Source organism: Lycorma delicatula, chromosome 2 (genome assembly GCF_047948215.1).
Source record: "Lycorma delicatula isolate Av1 chromosome 2, ASM4794821v1, whole genome shotgun sequence".
In the NCBI taxonomy this organism is placed as follows: Eukaryota; Metazoa; Arthropoda; class Insecta; order Hemiptera; family Fulgoridae; genus Lycorma; species Lycorma delicatula.
In genome coordinates, this window is record NC_134456.1 from 128,112,854 (window position 1) to 128,136,656 (window position 23,803).

General features: G+C 28.4%; 2 protein-coding genes across 6 annotated transcripts in view; both read right to left on the bottom strand.

The window, feature by feature from the left end:
* omd (integrator complex subunit 5 omd) overlaps positions 1 to 21,838 on the bottom strand; it is a 72,880-nt gene extending 51,042 nt beyond the window's left edge. For 3 of the 5 annotated variants that reach the window (XR_012755139.1, XM_075356247.1, XM_075356246.1), the window contains exon 1: positions 21,523 to 21,837. The gene's annotated coding sequence lies outside the window, so the exon portion shown is untranslated. Of the gene's footprint in view, positions 1 to 1,435; positions 1,458 to 20,918; positions 20,981 to 21,522 lie in introns of those variants that run through there. The other 2 variants (XR_012755140.1, XR_012755141.1) reach the window with 2 other exon arrangements.
* Positions 10,107 to 11,336, bottom strand: PIG-S (phosphatidylinositol glycan anchor biosynthesis class S). Its single transcript, XM_075357625.1, has one exon. The coding sequence runs from the start codon at positions 11,334 to 11,336 to the stop codon at positions 10,107 to 10,109; it is 1,230 nt and encodes a 409-aa protein (XP_075213740.1).
* Positions 21,839 to 23,803: the final 1,965 nt, after the last annotated feature.

A 23,803-nucleotide genomic window follows, 5' to 3' on the forward strand; every position in this document is an offset into this window, starting at 1 on the left:
GAATTTAATTGTAGAACTTATTTACAATGCAGAAATGCTATAATTACAGTAGTTGTCTGGCCAATAATAAGCATCTATTGTGTTAATAAATTTTATTTTCTTATCTGTTTTAAATACAACCTCACAAGTGGATTTGTAAATGCATTCTAAAGGATAAACATGGAATGAATGAATTAGAATGAAAGATATTATGAATAATGGTAACATGGTAAAGTGTGATAATGAGAACCAGTCAACAACTAAAAATTTAACCTGTAGAAAAGTTACTATAATATATATATATAAATAAAATTAAGCAGTTAATACAACACACAAGTTAAAAATTAATGCTGTTGCACAAATGATAAAATTCATCAATAAAAAATTACCTGTGCAGAAAGTTTTATATCACATAAAAAAAAGGTAATAGTTATGGGTAATTTTTGGAACAAAAACAAACCTGTTACAATTATTTATTTTTTTTGTTTTCCGGCTGGATGATATCGCCACATAAGCTTGAGCATCGCATATGGGAATGGAATTTTGTAGTGTATGAAAAATGCCATGCCTGACTGGCATCAAAACAGGGACTTCTGGATGAAAGGCTGAGATGCAACCAGTCCACAATGGAGATCAGAATGAATAATTATTTCTTATTTAATAATAATTGTCTTTCAATGATCTGAATTAATAAAAAATAAAAGCTACAAAAAACAAATAAACTGTACACTAAGAAGCAGTTTTATCATGAAATTTAAATAAATATTTTTAATATTACAGTAAATACTTCATTTATTTTTAAATTATATATAAATATATATATATATAATCCAATACAGCTAAGTCAATACATGGCAATGAGTGTACACACCTATACATAACATTTTAAATTAGTCAGAAATATTAGTGGCAAGCAATAATAATGATGCCACTAAAAAGTATGTTTTTATTATTTTGTGAGAAATAATTTCATCTCGCTATCATACAAATGGTAAAACTATGGTAACCAGATAATACTGGTCCCTATATATAATACCAATACAAACTTCAGAATGTCCTCTTAAAGGACAGAGTTCACATTCCATTCATTTGATAAGTAGACATCTGCAGTAGTAGTAAAATCTAAAATCTTAGATAATGTTATGATTTCTAACTATTCCACTGACATAGCAAATTACCATTAGTCTATCAATATAAAGCCTTTTCTGCATATTATATATATATATATACATAAAAGCATTAACTACTTAGTTGGCTATATGATAGTTTAGTCAAAATAATAAAATTTCCCCTATGCATAGCCTAATATTTTAATAGAATGAACTTTCACACGTAAAAGGAAAAATATTTTCTGAAGGAGCATCCACAATTTTTAAAGAAATAATTATGATAAAAAATCAGCGACAAAATCTACAGAAGCACAATGAACTATTGATAAACATTTTCATAATCATACCATTTTGTAAATAAGGTTGGAGGAATACTTCATATAACTAACTCTTCCTTTGAATTCACAAGTTACCTGTCAACAGCCAGAATATGATGTTATTACAAATAAATGTAACATCTGTTAATTTTAGGACAAGGGATTGACTTATATGTGAATCACATTTTATTGGCAATTCCCAATGATGTGTTTATTCCCATCTCATTAAAAATGCACTAATTATTAATCATTTTCCTAACAATAATACTGATACTCTATCCATTAACATATTTTTATTAGAATAAATCATTGTTAAATAGATTACAAATCAATGGCTAGATGGTAATTCATGATTATACGATGAAAGTAGGTAAAAGTTTTACAAAATAATATAACATACTTCCCTAGCAGTGAAGACAAAAAACTGAGTAGTGTAGAAAACACTGGTTTAAAAAATTGATTTTTATTCACAACAGAAATAAACTGTATTTTAAATAAACTTATTTGTACTTATCAAAATATCTCTGATCTTGTCTTAAACTGTTTTCATCTTTAAGACCTTATTCAGTATCACTGAAGAAGTCAAAATGAGGGGTCAAAGATGTTATCACAATTGTAAAAAATATGCATTCATTTGAAGTAAATTTGGTTTTACTGCCATTTAGTTTTGAGTAATTATAAATCTCAGTGATTTGCACAATACTCTTACTTTGTTTTTTAATTAGCAACTATACTTTTATACTTATACAGTAATCTAGCAATCTCCATTTTTGTTTTCTTTAAATTTCTATAATGTATCTTAAATTTTGTTTCACAATATGGTCTTTTTCACCGAAAGATCATCATAGGAATTATCAAATCAAATACACTTAGGTAAAAAGAACATTTGTTTAACATAAAAATGACTCTTTATTATTAAAATGACTTATTTTTGTATAATCTTCAATGCTAATGATCTCGTCAATGTAAAAAAAATATTTAGTTGAAATTACAGATTATTGCTCAGTTACAGCTGCTGATAAGAGATGAATTTTGTAGTGTGTGAAAAATGCGTAACTAGGATCTGAATTTAGGATCTTCTGCATGAAGGCAAAGACACTGCCATTTACAATCGAGGATAGCATATGATTATATTTACATGTTAAAAATACATACATCTTAGTTATAGACAATACAATCAAAACAAAAATACATTAAACATAATATGAAGAAAATTACAAAAACTAACATTAAAAATTACATATTATATATAACTGCACACTAATCATAGAATTTTCTTACATCCATTGCATATGAATGATTGATTTCAATGGATTACAATGACGCATGAAGCACTGTCAATAAAACAAACTGACTCCTATTGAATAGCATAGCTTTCTCAATAAAACAAAAATTTATAAAAGCGTAATAAAAATTCTGTTTTTTTTCAAGTAAAATGATTATAAAATATATCAATATTAGTCTTGTAATTGGTAGCATTAGCTTATGGAAAATAGGACATTAAAAGAAAGTGTAAGAGTTGAATTCATGCTCATTGTATAATTCAATAGGTGTTTCAAATCTTCACAGCTAGAAGTAATACTAAATGACTCCTGATACACTAGGTTGTGTAATCTTAAAAACGACACTTTATTAAATACATTGATGCTTACTTAGATGATCTTCCTGATGATTTGATACGTACATGTACCTTCTTTATAATTAACCAAAATCTTAAGAAAAAAACAATGTGAATTTTTTAATTAATTCCACTTATTTCTAAAGTTTGGCAATTATTTATTACTTTTGATTATATTGCCTCACAATAGATAGCTATAGACTTATAGCAATTTGTCTTCAGATTTTACTACAGGCCAAATAGTCCTATGACACCAGCAGAATCATAGTATTTTTTTTTAATCATTACCTATGCTTTTTATACTACATACAATGTTCAATGAAAACGGGCAATTATGGGCACTGTACACATTATTTTTCCGTTTAAACAGACAAAAGAAAAACACACGCATATAACTCAAAGTCAAAAGACATTCACTGAAAAATGTATTTTTTGTAGCAGAGATGCAGGACAATTACTTTTACATGTTTGGTAACACTGAACATTTTTTTTTTTTTTTACATAATGTGTCTTGCACTTTTTAGTAAAACTGTCTATTTTGTAATGTGCTGGTTGTGTTGAGGATGTAAAATCAGTTTTTCACTAGAGCAACATTTTTATTTTTTTTTATTTTAGAGCAATATCTTGTAAACAAACGTTATGTATAGAAGTAAGTACTATTTCAGAGTTTATTTCCATGTGAGTATAAAATATTCTTTACTTTGACTGCTTTTCTAAAAATGGTGGGGTAGGAGAAAAATGCTCTACCCACTGGGTTGGTCTAGTGGTGAATGCGTCATCACAAATCAGCTGATTTCAAAGTCAAGAGTTCTAAGGTTCAAATCCTAGTAAAGGTAGTTACTTTTATATGGATTTGAGTACTAGATTGTGGATACCAGTGTTCTTAGGGTTGGGTATCAATTAATAACACATCTCAGGAATGGCCGACCTGGTACTGTACAAGACCACACTTCATTTACATTCATACATATCCTCTGAAGTAATATCTTACAGTGGTTCCAAAGGCAAAAACAGAAAAAGAGGGGAGAAAAGTGCTCTTGTCACCTTGTAACCAGTGCTGAGAGCTCAAAATTGTTTATATTAAAAACCAACTGCTATAGTCTTTTGAAAAATCATTACTTCAACTATCTTCTCAAGTTGAAATTCATGAAAAAGCTTTAAGAGCAATAAAACATTTAAAATTAAAACCTTACACAATCAGAGTTATTCAGATAAAGCTGACTAGACTAATTAGTGGAAGCAGTTTCAAATATTTTTAAAAGTATGTATAGAATATTGGATAATGTTTTACTTCAGTGATGTAACATGGTTCCATCTAAGTAAAAGTGGACAAAATCAGAAAATTTTGATCATGTTTCAAGAATTGTTTTTACATAGTAAAAAAGTTTGTGTTTGGTTACCATATCATTGAAAAAAAATTACAACGATATTTTTTATAATAATATTGTAAAAATATATTCACTAAGTCATTATAACTAAATTTATTACACTTTCAGACCCTGAAGATAGGAGGTATTGTTGCTGACAAGATAGTGTTATAACTCATGCAGAAGCTAAGACCATGAATTCTTTTGATCATCAACTATGTTACATTAAAGATGTATTTTATTATTTACTTAGTATTTTTAAAGTTGTAATATTTTCTATACATAAAAATACATCCTATGTTTTATGAAAACACAGAATTGTTATAAATATACATTTTTAACAATTAAATTTGATTTTATAAAAAAAATCACAGTGAACACCTGCACTAATTGAAATATTTATTATTATTAATCTACCTCATTACAGTACTTAGCTGAAGATAGTCCCTTATTTTATACTCATTTCCAGAAATAATTTTTATAATTTCACATATATCAGTTGGTACATATATCATAAATGCATAATTAATCAAAATGTACAAACTATTAAAGGTTGTTTCCCTCGGTCAACATTTTTCAAAAACTATTAAAGCACTTGATACTAATATGTTTTGTATAGCATGCAAATTAATTTGAATACAGGGAAACGTTTATTTCTATGTTGGGGCTACACTGCTTGACTGCACCCATTCTTTACGTTGACTATATAATGCGAGGTTATTGTTCTTTGGTTATTTAGCAATTTTCATGTTATAAATAGTATTTTGTGAGTTTATTTCATTTTTTATTACAAAATCATATTTTATGTTCTGTGTGCCTTGAAGATATAATGGATATAACTCCAAGAAAGCATTTGAAAATTGTTTCTGTATCAGAGTATACTAGTATGATACAATGACAATTTGCTTCCAAGTATGATGTACTGAGAACAGTGAATAATACTTTAAAACAATTTAAAGAAACTTGTTCCTTTTCACCTCAAAGGAAAGATAAATGTGGTTATAAAAGAAAAATTACTTTTAAAAATAATTTTGACAAAGGGAAGTAATCTCAAATTTTAATGCAAGTTTTAGTTTGAGTAATGAAAAGTGTTGACTGATCCTATGAAAACATTTACGGAGTTAAAAATAACAAGTATCTTCAATTCAATTCTGCATTCTCTAGTGATAATTATAATAACCCCCTCACAAAAAATGTCTTGGGGTTGTTTCACCTTTGAAGAACATTGTTCATTACTTCCAGTTGATGGTATGTTGAAAAGTGATGGATACATCAAGATTCTGAAGGAAAGGTTTGTGACCCAACTTCAAAACAAATTCCCACAAGGCAACAGTGTTCTAACAAGATTTGGGGCCATGCCATACTACCAAAAAAGTGGAAAAATGTTTTGAAGAACAAACATTCAAGTACTACCTTGGATAGACAACTCCTCAAGACATAAACCCAATCAAAAATCTCTGGGCAATAGTAAAAAAGAACTCTCAAAAATGAATTGTACCAAAAAAATTGACTTCATTAAAGCAATAATATCTGTATGGTTTCATGATGAAGTAATAAATAAAAAATGAGTAGTACAATTGTTGAATTAATGCTAAATTGTGTATGTGAAGTGATTAGGAATGAAAGAGGACATATTAATTACTGGATATTCACAAATTATACAAGTATGATCTTTTTTCTAAATAAAGTTACTTTTTATTAAATAACATATATGTTCGCATTAATCTGCATGTTACTGTAGATGCTGTTCGCTTTATTTAAGTTATTACAGTAAAAATGTAGCTTGAATTTTTATCTTAAATTAAATGGAAATTACTTAAATTACTGTATAACAATTTTTAAAACTATTTAGTTTTGTAAAAATCTGGTTTGAAATAATGTTTTATTTTTAATATAATTTTGGTGATTATAATTAAAAATCTTGTTCAGATTTTTTTTAGGGAACTGATTTGTTTATTCTTTAAATATTCTATAATGGGTTTATTAGGTCTATACATAAGTTTAAGTTTATTTTTATTTAGGTGTTTGTGATGAAAGGTGTTTTTTTAATGCTATTTGTGTATATGTATTTTATATCTTTTTTAGGCACTATTACTATAATCACTGTACTAACTACTAACTAGAGTTACTGTAATATTCTTAAGTTTGTAATTAGTTTTTTTTTGTGATTTATTACAAGTAACTATTTGTGACAATTTTTGATCATTTATTAATGTATTTATCACAAATATACAATCTAATTTTTCAGTAAAATTCTGTTTTAATAATATTAACTTTCTTTGGCAATTAATTTTATTATCTTAAAAACTATATTGACAGTAACATTTTATATTCATTTTTTTTTTCTTTTTTCTGTTATTTAATGTGTAGTACTAACACTTAAAAGACATTACTGACATCACCACCATGTGCATGACATTTAAAATAATTTTAACAAAGGGAAGTAATCTCAAAATTTTAATGCAAGCTTTTAGTTTGAGTAATGTAGTAATGAAACGTGTCGACTGATCCTATGAAAACATTACAGAGTTAAAAATAACAGGTATTTTCAATTCAATTCTGCACCTCTGGTTAAAAAAAAAATTATGTATAAATTTTTTTTTTTAATATTCAAATAGTTTGTTAACATGTGTTAATAAATTTAATATAATATGAAATATAAACCATCAAAACACATAAGCTAAGTTAAATTTACCACAGTAATTTCTTATAACTAATTTTCATGGTATCCTGAATGTTCAGTTGGTATTTAATTTTATATCTATTACAATAAATCATATTCTGTTAAATGTTTATCATTTTATTGGAAATTATGTTTTATATTTTCACATTTTTGGAATGAAAACCATTCCAGTACTGGACAGCAAAATTTGCGCACTAAAAATATAAAACATAATTTTGAATAAAATGACAAATAATTAAAAGAATATGCTTTAATGTAATAGATATAGAATTTAATACCACATGAAAATGCATGATACCGCGAAAACTAGTTACTGGAAATTAATATGGTAAGTTTAAACTTGTCTAATTACTGTGCTTTAGTGGTTTATATTTCATATATATATATATATATATATATATACAAAACAAAAATTATTCACATTAATAATAAATAAAAAGCAAACACTATCTGCATCTGATCACAGACTCACCCCAGGTGTTTTTTAAGATAGCTAGTTATGTATTGAAAACATAAAAAATAAAATAAAATTGAAAACCAATTAAATAGTGAATACTGGGATTGAATTAAGAAAAAAACAAAAATATGAATACCTAAAATAAAAATAATACATAAAATGCGATAATAAAACAATAGCCTATTTAAAAGTATGAAAATGAACTTAAATGTTAACTCTTTTTGAAACTTCTATTCAGCTTCCTCATCAGTGGTATAATATAATAAGGGCTCCTGCTGTTAATTATGCCTATTTTTAAGTTGTTAAGAAACATCAAAATTTATTGTTCTATTTTCAATTGTTCTTTCAAAATTAAAACTAAATAAAAGCTATATAAAATGGATGAATTTTAACAATTCTTTTCAAATTCATTTAAATAATACAGAAAATCAGTAAAAATGTCTATTTAAAAATACACTAGTATCATTCACTAATATTCAGCTGACGTAAAAATGATCATAAATATATATAAAAAATTACATTTTATAAAGATTAGTAACTGAATAAAAAAGTAAACTAATTACATAGCAAACATTTTACAAACTGTTGTCAAACAATATGTTTTTAGTAATAAAAATGAAAGGTTAAACAACAATAAAAAGACAAACCATTTTTTCAGTTCATTTTATTACGTTAATAATACCAATGCAAAAACAAATATAAAAAGATTACCACAATTACAGTAAGAAATATTATTTACAACCAACCATTAACTTAGAAAAAAAATTAACTCACTTCAGTACAAGGATATTTTTTTTCTTTAATAAAGGCAGCCATTTTTTAATAACACATATACTAAAATGATATTACTAATAATAAATTAATTACATACATGAGTGATAAATATATATATATCTTAATAAAAAGATAATTTTAAACAATAATGGTTTTAGATATGGGAACACATCATTATACCCTTTTTATTGGGTTGTTTATCAATACTTAAAAAAAACCCATAAACAATAAAAAAAGTTTTTGAAATTAGTCAGTACTCAATTATCATCACTTGTAAGGAAATGACAAATATATTTATTAATTACATCTAATATCAATGAATGGATTTTGTAATATTCTTTTATAGTTTTGGCTAGGGGTTTAAAGCTACTTGAAATTAATAATTTTATCTAATTTGATGGATAAAAATTAAAAAAAATTTAAATGGTAAATAAATGTTTTCTGAAATAAAATGGTGCAGCAATGGTTTATCTTTAAGTAGTAATTATCAACATTAATCAAGAATATTAATTAATTAAAGTGAAGTACAAGCAATGAGAATAACTTGTTTACAAAAAATTCTGATCACTGAAGTATTGTTAAACACCATAATATTTCAATAAAACTACATAAAATGAAATATGTAGCATCATTTTAGAACTTCTAACTTCATCAGAGTAAATTCATAAAATTAAAACCTTGGCTTACAATGATCATTTGAATTTCCAAAAAAAATGTGCTTACGGTAGAATGTCCAATGCCTGATTAAGGAACAAAATGAATCAAACAAGCCAATGCTACTGTCTCTCAGTACACACATTAAAAAAAAAAAAAAAAAAACACTAACATGACTGTTAATGGGGGTGAATAAAATGTAGATCATTATCTAATGGCTGATCAAATTTCACAAAAAGGTTTTAGATTATGATATAGCAAATACAGATTATTCTTCCCAACAATAAAAGGGTAGTGCATGGTGAATTAAAAAAAAACTATATTTTAAAAAAATTATGTAGGACTTTAATCATGAAAATATATCTGCCTGTAATAGAATAACAGTTTTTTTTTTTTGGTAGATAAAAACATGTAAATTTTCTCTTATTCTTTGTAATCAGTAAATAATCTGTTAATAATTAATCAATGAGTAATCTAATTAACAATAAAAATACAAGTTGTACTTTTTATTATATGACCATAACAATATTGTACATAATTTTTAAAAAATAGGGTACAGAGTTATAGCCAAATAAATTTTCCCCTACCAGTTTATTTATTTATAACATTTTACACTAACACTAGGAAAAAAGGAAAAGAAAATTTTGAAACATTGAAGTATCAGCTGAGTATATCTGCATTTGCTTACCTTAAAAAAGGTAATTTTTAGTAGCTAATAAGAATGAACAATGAAGAATACATAAAAATGACCTTAAGGAGTCAAAGCTTCTGTTTATCATTAGGTAATGGGACATGATAGACCTCAGTAGTCTTCCACCAAAATGGAATTCTTATGAACAAGATGATAACAGCAAATGATACTGCAGCTCCCCTACTTAAGTGCTCATTTTCTTTGGTTTTCATTGTTTTGCTTGTATTTGTTAATAAACTTTTGTTTTAGAATTATTTTGTGATTATATGAAATTTAACACATACACACATTTATAAATTTTATCACTAAATAAAACTATAAAATTAATCACATATATTATGTACGTTAGTTTTCAGTATTTTTTCTTTACCATTGCACATAGTAATTTTAACAAAAATAAAACAACCCAAAAATATGATGGTAATTGCAAAAATAACAATTATACAAGAAATGGACTTCAATTATTCTTTTTTCTTTTTAAATTCAAACTTTTTGGATAGAAAGTAATAAAGCGGATAGAAAGTAATACAGGTATCATAATCGGAATGAATAAAGGAATATAAACAGCATATTTCTGATCATCTGGAAAATACAGAAGTGCTAATAAAGATGGATGTGTAAAAGCATTTTCTGCAGAATCAAAAGCTTCTCTTGCATGATATAAAGCACCAGTTATGTTACCACTGTGAAGATCTTCCTGTCCAAATCCAATATGACTAACAGCATTCTTAACAGAAGCTCCAACTTCTTCATTAATAACAATATTACTTATTTCCTTTAAAAGTTGAGATAACGACTGAAGAGTCATTTGTGCAAGACTTATCTGTTCTAAAGCTCGTAACCTATACAGAAAATCAAGCTCCCACAGGCGTAATTTAACTGATTTCAAAGGAAGTACAGTTAATTTGGGAATAGCAAAATCTTGATCTGTGATACCAATAAGTGATCTTAAGTGAGCTAAAAATGTGCTCATAAACATAGAGATATCAGTATTCAAAACCTGAGAACCATTGCAATGTACAGGTTCTGGATTTAGTATTTGTATGCCACCCCATCTAGGAGACAAGACTGCATTTACTAGCAATCCATCATTTGTACGGAAATATAAAGGCGATTCTTCACACAGTGCTGTATAAATAATAAAATGAAGACAAGGCTGTTTTGATACACCGGACCCTAATTTTTTCTCTAATGGTGATATAATATGTGGTAACTGATCACTTGTAAGCACAAAATTATTTTTACCATCACGTTTTGGATGCTGACCCAATTCTATAAAATATAACCACTGCGATTTCAATTTATGTTCAGCGACTAAATTCAATTGAGATACCAGAGGTTGAAAAAACTTAACAACTGAATCTTCTTGATCATATAAGATATTAACTTTCTCTGGTTGTGGACTTATTGTTGTAAAAATAATATCATAACTTGATGAAGCACGAACTCGACGTTCTTGACGTTTACTTCTGGTTAATACATCAGTGGATCGATGGGTCAACACTGATGTAACAGTTTCTTCAAGGTCATTATCTTGCAAAATCCATATTTTCAAAACAAATCCTATTTTATCAACAGAACCTTTAACAAAATAAATGGTGCGATAATTACCAACAATGATTTCATTTTCTTTATAGCTATTCTTTATTTCAACAAGTAAAATCTGACCAGGAATTTTAGGATGCATGTCAACTTCTGATTCTAATTCAATTACGGATTTACTTTCAACATCACAATTGACTTTTAAAAATGTTACATTGAACATTTTTACATCACTTAAATAATTTTTAAGTTCATTAATAATGTTAATAGACCTTGAGGAGTCAAATGAACAAACAGATATTTTAACTGAAATTTTATAATCAAAATATTTTAAAGCTTCTATTTTATCATTAGGTAATGCGACACGATAGACCTCCGTAGTCTTCCACCATAATGGAATTCCTATGACCAAGATGATAACAGCAAATGATACTGCAGCTCCCATACGTAAGTGCTCATTTTCTTTGGTTTTCATTATTTTGCTTGTATTTGTTAATAGTCTTCAAATTCTGTAAAAGAGAAAAGTATCAGAAACAATGATAAAAAGGCTACTTAAAATTGACTCAAAATTTAAAAACTAGTTAATTGTTTGTGAAAAAAACAATAATGAAACAAGCCCAATGGAAGTACGATTCTGATATCCATTGACTCTTAGAAAACTAGTGGCATAACTGCTGCACCTGCAATGCAGGGGACCCACAGAGTAAGAAGACTATTTTTTTAAGAGAATTTTCACAAAACAATGAATTCTATTAAAAATAAATTTTTACCTTATTCTTTAATGTAAGAAGTTATTTTCACATTAGTTTTACCAAAACTAGATGGTGCACTTTAAAAACAATTAGATTTAGTGAAAATTAGAACAGTATTTAATGAACCTGTAATGCCTGTCGGTCTGGTGCCAGCGTACGTGCGACCTTGTAACCAAGTCCAAAACAACTGCAGTGACACATGGAGTGAGATAGGAGATGTTAATTATTCCCACCTCTTTCCCCGCCCTTCATTCAACTCTTAGAATTTGCAAACAGTGTATGTTTTGTTCACATACCCAAACGTTTGGTTAGTTGTCAGAATTCTTTGATCAAGTTCAGACTTTATTTATTTGCGCAGTTATAACTACCGATGCGTAAATTTTATAATATTTGAATTACAGCTATATAACTATGTAAATAACAGTAAGCTATATTTTTATGTATTTTTGCAATTCTCTGTAATTTTTTGACTATATTGTGAGCTAGTGTTTATTAAAATGAAGCCTTTTGAAAAACGTTATGAATATTTAATTGACACCCAAAAAAGGTAACTCAAAGAAAAACACAGAGGCTGGCTGCTTCAAAGCTTGGAAAATTGGACTCATTTTTAAGACAGAGTGTTCCTTTGACTTTCAATCAGCAAAACAATAATGATAAAAGTAATGCCGAGTCCTCTGAGGAAATTAATAAATGTAATTTGGATGATGTTTGTAATTCAAATGAAGAGGCTTTTTATGAAGGCACTGTAGCTATATCTTTGGAAAATGTAAGTGAAGATAAACACAATTTTTTTTAAAATTATTTGCATCAAAAACAATATAAACTGAACCTGAAATGATAACTATGCATTTAATGTAACCCAATATTATCCCACAGACCGCACAACTCTCCCCGATGTATTAAGATGACATGAAAAAATTCATTCTTTGAATTAGTCCTTGTAAACCAACAGGTCCTTTCCCAAAGGATCCAGAACAGAATAACAGATCATTTTTCAATAAAAAATATACATTATGAAAAATATATATATATATAAAAAATTATATATATTATGAAAAATATACAAAAGTAAAGTTAAAAATACAAGAGTGGTTTTGTTATTCTTTAGAAAAGGATGCAGTATATTGTGAAGCCTACTGACTATTTTTAGAAAGAAAATATACATCATCCTCCTCCTGAATAGATGGCATTTGAGACTGAAAAGGGGCTTCAAAAAAAAAAAACTGACAGTAAATGAAGAAAGCATATCACATTTGAATGCATGTGTTATTTTTAATAGCCAGTGAAAAAGTCACATTGTTGATATTAACTTGGAATCTGAGTAGAAAAAGGAGACTAGTAAATAGGCCAAAATTTAAAAATATATTACCCAGTAACATGCAAATTAATCCGAACACAGATGTTATTTAATAAAAGGTTACTTTATTTAGAAAAAAAAATCATACCTGTACAATTTGTGAATATCTAGTAATTTAATGTCCTCCTTATTCTTAATCACTTCACGTACACGATTTGACATCGATTCAACAAAGAGTACTACACATACTTTTTGATTTCTTCATCTTGAAACCATACCAATATTATTGCTTTATTGAGATCAATTTCATTAATTTTTGACTACTGGCCAAAGAATATCAAGTGGGTATAAGTTTGGGGAGTTGGCTGGCCACAACACCAATTTAATGTTTCCACTTTTTTTGGCAGTATGGCATGGAGCCAGATATTGTTGGAACACTCCATTGCCTTGAGGGAATTTGTTTTGAAGTTATGTCACAAACCTTTCCTTCAGAATTCTAATATATCCATCACTTTTCAACATAACATCTACTGGAAGTAATGAACAAGGGCCTTCAAATGTGAAACAATCCTAAAACATTTTTTCTGGGGATGTTTAACTGATTGTTGGGTATGATCCGCTAATGTATTTTCATCTGTTGCTTTTCTAACAAATGGAACCCTTGTCCCTGAACATAAAAATGTCAGTCATTCGAAAACTACATTTTTCCAGTCTTCTTTGGGCCCATGTGCTTTGGTCCACAAAAGCCTTTTTTTGCAAGTTGCTGGTGATAAAAGCTGCTTTTTATCTGGCCAACGAGCTTTCCATCCAGCTGGAAGAAGTCAGTGTTTAACAGTTATCACATGTAAATTTGTTCCACTGGCTGCTAATTCTCGATTTAAGTCTAAAGGAGGTAATTATGGATAAAGTTTATTTTTTCTCACAAATAATTGATCCTGAGTTGGAGTAATTTTCCTTTTACGGGCATACTTACTTTTCCTTTACAGACGAAAAGCAACAAGTTTCTTTTAATTATTTTAAAATAGCATTCACTAACCTCAGTACAATAGTCACTCGGGAGCTATTTGTCATTGTGTCATACGGTATGTTAAAAAACAGAAATAATTTTCGAATGCTTTCTTGGAGTTATGTCCACTAGTATATTTTCAAGACATATAGAACAAAAAATATGAATTTGTAATACAAAATGAAATAAACTTTCACAAAATACTACTTATAAAATGAAAATAATTGATAAATAACCAAAGAACAGCAAACTCACATTACACAGACAACTAAAGGAATGGGTATGGTATAGTCAAGTAGTGTAGCCATAATATAGAAATAAAAATATTCCCTGTGTTCGGCTTAATTTGCACCCTACTGTAAATGTTACCTCGATATTGGCAGCATTAAATTTACTTTTTAGAGGTCATAGAGAACAGACAGGGAAAGCTCAATGGCAGACATATTTTGGAAAAGTCTTACTTTTAAGTAAATATGATCCATTGTTGTAAGAACTAATCAGTGTGCTAAGAACAACGAAAAGTATAAAAGTCAAAAAAATTCAAAATAAACTGATTCAGCTATTACCTAAAAATACTGAAAACACAATTCTGAAACAGATTAAATCTGCTCAGTTTTTCCCTAAAATAATGGATACTACTCAAGAGATCAACTAAGTTATGTAATCAAATATGTCACAATTTCTGAAGACCCATCAAGTTGGATATTAAAGGATTCTTAGGATTTAAAGAAGTAACTGATCAAACTGGCCAGGACTTAGTGGAAAAAATGTTAAAGTCTTGATGACAGAGGATTAATGTTACCAAAATGCTGTAGACAAGATTATGATAGAAAGGTAAACATGTGAGGTGTTTACAAGGGTGTAAAAATAATTATCGAGAAAAAGAAAACAGCAGCTAGTACATTCACTACACCACTCACAATTTAAACTTGAATCATGCTACAAATATTCAAGAAAACAGTGCTTTTTTGATATTGTTGACAAACTGTACATCTTTTTTGGCCACAGGATCAAAAGATGGGAGCTCATCAGCTCAATTTGCTACACTCTAAAAAACATAGTCCCACACTCTGCTCATTGAGACTTAACTCCTTAAAAGCTTTAATATACAAATATGTTGTTATCATGATACGTGCTATGTTGGTTATCATGTTGTTATTATAAAACCTCTAACAAAAATAATTTAGAGTTCAACTAAATCAAGTAAAAAGGCAGTGGCTACCTCTTTGAAAACAAGCATGGAGAGCTTTGAATTGTATTTCAAGTTGTTATACACTCAATAATATCCAAATCATCAAACAAAGTGTCCAAAGTTCTCAAAATCCAGATATACGGCCAACAACTTGCTAAAGCCAATGTTCTGCTAAACAATGCTAAAGAAAAGCTAAGCAATATATGCAATAACTTCGATAGTACAGTTGTAACTGCTACAGCTATTGCTCAAGAGTGGGGTATCAACACACAGTTTAAAAACAAAAGAAAATGAAAGGGAAAAACATGTTGATAAATACACCTGTACTATCTGAGAATGAATGACTTACTGACCTAAAATGTACTTCAAAACTTATGTATTTTATGATACATTTGATATTATAAATGAAATAACAGGTTTGAAGGGATGACAAGTGCAGCCAAAATTTTCAGAGTTCTCACTCCTGAATTCTTCTTATTAATTTCTGACTAATAATTCAACAAAAAAGCGACCCAACTCAGTCAAGAATATAATGAGGGCCAAGCTTTATCGGCAAAGAAGAAAAGCAATTTTTTTGCTCTTAAGGAAGGCACAAAGAGAAGAAATCAAGAAAAAATCCATTAAAGAGATCACTGACTTTTATTTATTGATAATTTCTCAGTGACTTGTAGCATCCCAGATGTATGCACAGCTTACTTACTGTTCCTTACATTGTTAGTGACTGTGACTTTGGTTGCATGAACTTTCTCTAAACTTAAATTAATCAAATATTAGCTGCAAGCACAATATTGCACGAAAGATTAGTGTAGTGGACTTACGAACTTAGTGTGTTAAGTGTGGCAGGTGAAATTGCAAGATCAGTTGATTATCTATGAATAACAAAACTTCTGCTCAAAATGCAATTCGATCATGGAAATTTTTAACAATGAACACTAATTCGAATTAGTTTTTCATTTTACTGTTTCAGACCAACATTTTTTTTTTTTTTTGGTAATAATATCTCGGTGGTGTATTATTTTGTTTTTCAAATATACAAAATCATTCCATTATGCTTTTAAATTACCTTATACAATATAGTGGTTATAAATATTTAAATACAAAAAAATTATGATTATATAGTTAGCATTTCATTGTTATAAAATAAAGTTTCTATTAGTCTGAATGTTATTCTTTATTCATAATTCCAAATGTATCAAGGGAAAATGTTTCAATCATAAACTCAATTTTTATGACAGATAAGTTTTTGAAAGTGAAATTGAATAATTTTTATTTGTTCAAAAGACAAGAACTAGTCAACCAAGTGTATGAAATGAAATTTATGATGATATTGTCTTTATAATTTTAATATATTAGATTTTGTTTCATTTTGTAATTGCACACAAGTTCAGTAAATTATTGCATTTCATTTAGTGTTTTGATGTCTGAATTCCACTGAGATTTCATTTAACAAAAAACTGAAGATAATGAATAGATAATCTAAATTATCAATCAAAATAATTCATCAATTATAACAAATAACTTTGTGTAAGTATTTGTGTGTTACAACCTTCTGCTGGATATACACTACATATGAACTAGAGTTTTAGGCTATGCTATCACCGATATCGCACTGGTATTATTTGGACATGTCATATACATATAAGGCAAGTGAAATTTACTATGATGTGACATTATTGTATAAAATATTTTACCAATTTAGTGCAAGTTTTCAATAAAATTTTACAAAGCATGAATTTTTCAAATGTTGAAATTAACGACTCCTTAAGGAAATAATATTTTAAATGTGTTCCCTTCCCCCAGAATTTTGGTTCTAGCACAAGTTATGCTGGGGACCAGAAAAAACAGTTATATCACCATTCGAAACTCACTATTAACAAGCTCAAATCATAAATACCAGAATATCTTTTACAAAAATTATTTATGTTATGTATTTCAATTATAATTTAAATATTACATATTTTTTGATGATGGCATCTTTATACACAGAGTATCAAAGTTCTTCTGGGACTCTCATAAATTATTCTACTCGTGAAAATAAAGAAAAATGTTCATATATTGTTATATTAATGTCCTTAAATGTTGTATTTGTAAGTTATGCCAGGTGAAAGATTTCAGCTACCCAGGTGAAGTAAGGTTGTTCTGACATTTTTAGGATACTAATTAAGCAGCAGAATTAGTCTTATGATTTTTTACCTGAAAAATCAAATAAAATAGGTCACAAGCAGTAGATTTTGAGAAATATAGATGAGAAAATTGGGGTAAAAAACCGTTTTTTTATGTTTAACAAACAATAACTTTGTTAGATGGGTAATAAACACATAAAACTATTAAACAAAATTTGTAGATAATTTAATTGTGAAAAAATGGTGTAGGATGAATAAAACAATGAATAAATGATTGTTAAATAGAAAAATTCAAATTTTATTTAGAAACACTACACCCAAGTGCATTATACACACCAGTTAATAATAATGCTCAAAAATGAGGCCCTCATTTTCAGCACATTTCTTGGCAGGCTTCTGTACTACTTTTGTTGCTTTTTAAAGTTTTCAGGGCTGTTCTTAAGTTGCTCAGTTGCTTTCATAATGCGAACAATTAATTCCTCATGAGAATTTATTTTTTCTATGCATTCAATATTTTTCATACATCCCAAACACAAAAATTTAAAGGTGTTACATCAGGCGATCTCAGTGGTCAGGAATGTAGACCTCCAAGACCGATCCATTTCTCAGGGAAATGATGATTTAAGCAAGTGGAAATTACACAAGACAAGTGGAAGGGTGAACCATCCATTTTATTGAAGTATAATTTGCATCTTAGCGCTAGAGGAACATCTTCAAGCAGTTGTGGCAATTCTTCTTGAAGAAAGTGCAAATAGACTTTCTGGTTTCTATTTAGCCTCCAGAACTACCGTAAGATATTACTTCAGTGTAATATACGTATGAATGTCAATGAAGTGTAGTCTTGTACAGTCTCAGGTCGATCAATCCTAGCTGTGTGGTTAATTGAAAGCCAATCACCAAAAAACACTAGTATCCAAGATCTAGTAAATAATGTAATCAGTCCAAACAGCTAATTGTAAAGAAGAATAAACACCATACATTGATTTCAACACCATACTTTGATGCTAGACTAGTGTTGAAAATTGACTTCTACCTTTTTATGAGAATTTACTCCTGCCCATGTATGCTCATTGTGTAAGTTGTTGATGCCATTTCAAGTGAAATTTGCCTCATTGTAGACAAAACATATTTCTAGAATTGTCAATTTGTATTCCACCAGTTGCAAAACTCTAAGCAAAGTGGACCATATCCTGGGTTTAGATGTTGAATTGGGTGTTTATGATAAGGATAAAACTTGTTTTGTTTAAGTATCCTCCAACCATCAGATGCAAAACACTGATCTGCTCAGAAAGACGTTTACTGATGCCTGGACTGTGCTGAACAGCAATGATAATAATTTTATCAATAACAGTGTCATGTTGGATAAATTGTTAATAGTTGGTATGAATACTAAGTAGTGAACCCATTTCCTAAAGATATTGAAAAGTCATGCTAATTATTTTGGGATTTGAAATCCTGCGATTCAGAAAACTTATTTCATATTCTACTGCAGCGCTGTAGTATTACCATTATACACCAAAAATGAACATCATATCAGCATATTCCTGTGTAGTAAATAAGTATGGCATTACTTCAATGCCAAATAGATAATGTTCAAATTATATTCACAGAAAACCTTCTCAAATGACAGCACAGTTTACAGTACCTGATATATTTAATGTACCTTACAGAATGATTTAAACACTAATACAGTATTAAGCATTGTTGATCAGCTGTTATTTTATTGCCAACTTTGAAATAATAATTTTTCAAATAATTTATTGTATTTCTGTCATTAATAAAAAAAATTATTATCTAAGTAATTTTGGTTTATTTATTTTTATTTCACAATTGTTTAATTTCCCTTTTTTTAATAGCAATTTTTACAGTAAATTTTGTTTTTGCAATTTTTACATCAAAAAAGAATTTGGTTTTTATTTATATTAAATAAGTAATTTTCTGACAAATGTAGTACTGTAGTTTCTAAATAAATTAAAAATTTTCTAACTTTCCTTTGTTGAACATCATTTTGTTCAGAATCAGATTATCTGCATGTTTTGTTAAAAGTTTTATGTTTATTACCCAGTTAACAAAGTTATTGTTCATCAAACATAAAAAACAGTGTTCTTTACCCAAATTTACTGGTTTCACCCCACATTTCTCAAAAACTACTGCAGATACAGTTCTGTAACCTATATCAATTGATTCTTCACATCAAAAAATCATAAGAAATCATTAATTCTGCCCCTTAATTAATGTCCTAAAAATTTCAGTACAACCTCATTTCACCAGGTCAGTTTAAATCTGAGTGAAATCTTTCACTAGGCATTTAAGGGCATACGTTTATATGAACTTTTTCCATTTTTTCCATGGGTAAAATAGGTTATTAAAGTACCACAAGAACTTCAGGATACACCCAGTATATTCATAGAGCAATAAAATTCATGTTGTTTTATTTTTATAGATATGATAAATGTAATTGGTACATATATTTTCCTAAAAAATAAATAGCGATAATTCTAAACAATTACTTAATATTCTTCAATTCTGTTCATAACTTAATATATAATAGTAGATATGCTTAGGATCAGGAAAACAAAAAGCACATCACCTGTGCAAGGCCAAAGTTTGCGTCACGTTATCAGTACTCTAGTCAATTATCAATCAGTTTTCAGTTATGACAACCTGTTCTGCTATTTCATTTTGTGGAGAGTGGTTTGGGTTAAGGTTAATGATAGTTCTGTGGAGAGAGGAATAAACCATCAACTAACCTTAATAATCAGTTGTTGAGGATGACTGACATGCTCTTTGTAAGGTGATTATCTGTAATATAAATGACTAATCACATGGGACATGTGTTGTATGTAAAAATTGGCCATATAAACGTAAATTTGGCAAAGCGTCCTTTGACATAGTGTTAAGTATTGCCATACCATGGTAATTTATCCCTAAACTCTCTTCCACCAAAGTCTAACCTTAACCTCTTTCCACCGAACGGAACAGCATCTTGATAACTCATAAAACTGATAGGTAATTGACTAGTAAATTGATAACAGGGCACAGATCTTGTCCTGGCAGGGGGTCACCTGCTTTTGACATTTTGTGTTTTCTTGATCCTAAGCATATCTATTATAATATATTAAAGAATGAACAAATTGAAGTTAATCAAGTAACTGCTCAGAATTATAAAAATAATTTGTAATATTATAATTGGCAATAAAATGCTATGGTATCCTACATCATAATTACAAATGATTGGTGAAATTATAAAAATATGATAAAATAAAAAACTGTACATTCTGTAACATCATAGAGCTTTATATATAACAGAAATTATCATCTAATTAATAAATTTTGGAATAAAGGGATTTTTCTCACCTTCTTCAATTAAATGCTATATCTGGGCAATAAGCTGTAACCACAGAAGTCTCCTCTAAATGCTGTAAAATTGATTAAAACAAATCCAAAATAAATTTTTGCCCCGCATACAATAATGGTATAAAAAATTAAAAAAAGGGAAACATGTGTTGTTAATATTGTTAAGGTTAGAAATTTTTTAATGACAATTTTCAACATACTTTTCTTTAACCATTAAGAGGAAAAAATCATATATCAGCAAGAAATGATTTTGATGGTTTAAAAATTAATTTTCATACTATAAAGTAAAAATATATTCGTCAATATTTAAATTAAATTAATTATACATGCATTCGTATCGGGCACAATTATATATATCATTTAATATATTTTAATTATATAATTATACTGCTATTCGAAATAGTATATTAGATGTATCCAGTATAGTATTTCGAACAGCTACTTCTCAAACACAACTTTTCTATAGAAATTGTTATATTTAGAATTACTTCGCTTCTTCATTAAAAAATAAAAATTTTATTACGAACTCAATTAAGTCAACTGAAAAATCCGGCAAAATAATAATCTATCCACATCATTCTAACCTAAAATACATTTGTCTTACCTAATGTACCAAATCCATTTTAATATCAACATGAAGTTACTCTATTAGTGTAAACTTAGAATAAATTACTGATAGAAGGTAGAAATTTCCATATACAAATTTCTGAGGATAAAATGTTAAAAGCCGTTGTAAAAATTTCTAACCACAACTTAAACACTCGCACACAACGTTAAAAGTCTCTAATCAAGAATACAATACAATTTAAAACAAACTTCCATCTTTAACCAGAAGAATGCGCAAATGAAGAACACTAGCGCTATCCTTCGTATTGATGGACAAGCATTCACCATCCTGGTAGAATGATTTATTATCACTATTTTTTTCTACTGATCGTGATTTCTAGTAGCAAAACATATCAATAAAAACTACGTTCACTCCTGACTAATATAAGCATGAATTTAACCACTTTGTTTAGAGGTAATATCTACTAATACTTACGCCTTATCTGTAAACAGAAATACTGTTTACAGATAAGGCGTAAGTATTCAATAGTAATTTTATTCCTATTAGAGGTTGTAAGGATTACAACCATAGACCCCAAACCAGTAAAGAGATCAATGAAATGAATAACGAATAAATTAATAATGAGGAATCATTATTAATAATGATCTGTCAAAGGAGGAATCGGCAAAAGACAAAAAATCGTTATCCAAAATGCTTCCAAGTAACTAACGCTCGTTTCACTCACAACCTTCAGAAAATGCCAGAGATTGTGACCGAAGTATTTAAAATTAAAGCGGAAATGATCAATTCTCGTGTTAATGAACATAATTACATTCCAAAACAAATGACTTTTCTCAGGAAACTAAAACAAGGGTCATCGGAGACAGCTTCCTGAATTCCAGAATTGAATTGCTTGAACCACAAACGCTTTCAAACCAGATCCAGAGAAATTGTTACCTATATAGTATTTTAAGATAAAGTATTCGATCAGAAACAAGTTTGTTAACAGTTACGACGGATTGTGTAGAACGTGAGTTAAAAGATAGTTTAAATAATATATCACTTTAGTCTTTTGCTGTCAGGTATCTAACTATAAGCTAGAATTTGGAATTAAGAGTATTTTCCTCAGATTTATCCAGTTTATTTCTAAGCCTCCCATTTTTTTCTGATAAATAATAGTTTTTTCAAAATAAATTGTACATTCACTCTAGAAAAAACTCTAATAATTGCATAAATCAAGGACATTGTAAAACTATGAAACTGCATTTTTACCACTTTGCAGTTGTACTCCCTGTGTAAGATTTACTATTGAAACTGCACAGCCAATATGTAAATCTAGAATAACATTTTTCCTGTTACCATTTACTATTATTAATGTTATTATTCTCTATAAAAGTTGAAACAGTGTACATAATGTATTGTTTCGCAACAGAAGGGTGCACATTAATTTACTGGTTTGTATATATACCCGTCTTTCTTATAGCTGTGGTTCAAGAAAAGCATCTTATGTACAAGAGGCAACACTCAGAGATGCCTCTTGAGATTAATGGTGTCCAATACTCTTTCAGATCTCAGGGTTAGGCATAAATACGTACAACAGTACATTTGTCTTAGTAAAGAAAGAAATGGGAAACTGCTTCATTACTCACTTTCATTAGTAAGCCTGAGGCTTGTTACATTTGAGAATGGATATTTTTGAGTTTTTTTGGAACAACTAGTGACTTATTCAACGTTTTCAACAACTATAATGGTATCTAAAAAAATATATTATTATTATTTTTTATTATCAACGTATGGCTATGTTAAATATCATAATTGTAATGTTTGTAGGTGACCTGATATAAATCACAAATCGCTCATGAAAATTACAGCTATTTTCAGGAATAACAGATGTCCCTTGTCAGGTTTCCTAGGCATAAATATGGAGTGCAGTAGTATATTACTGCCTTTTTTTTCTGAACCAAATCTTCTCCTGCACATCAGCATGCAAAGCCATTGAAATGCAGGTGATATTCAGCTTTCCAAGTATACTTCTCTCTTAATCAAATGCTTACATATTTTTAATTTGTTTAAAAAACTTTTTCAACAAAAAAAAAGTTAGCTTGATTTATTTTAATATGTTACATACCCAAATGTTGAATTGTTTCACTATGTTAAAATAACTATCAAAAGAATTTAAAAAATTGTCAAATGGAATCATTATGATAAGGAGGAGAGATCCTGTTTATGATGCTGTTAAAACAAGAATAAATTATTCAGTTACTTGTCCCTGAATTATGAAGAAAATAATCTATCAGGGTAATCTATAAATTAAATTTTGACTTTTTAACTGTTGAAA

Bases quoted from the DNA above. Each gene is read 5' to 3' on its own strand.
- PIG-S (XM_075357625.1), bottom strand. From the start codon at position 11,336: ATGCATCCTAAAATTCCTGGTCAGATTTTACTTGTTGAAATAAAGAAT.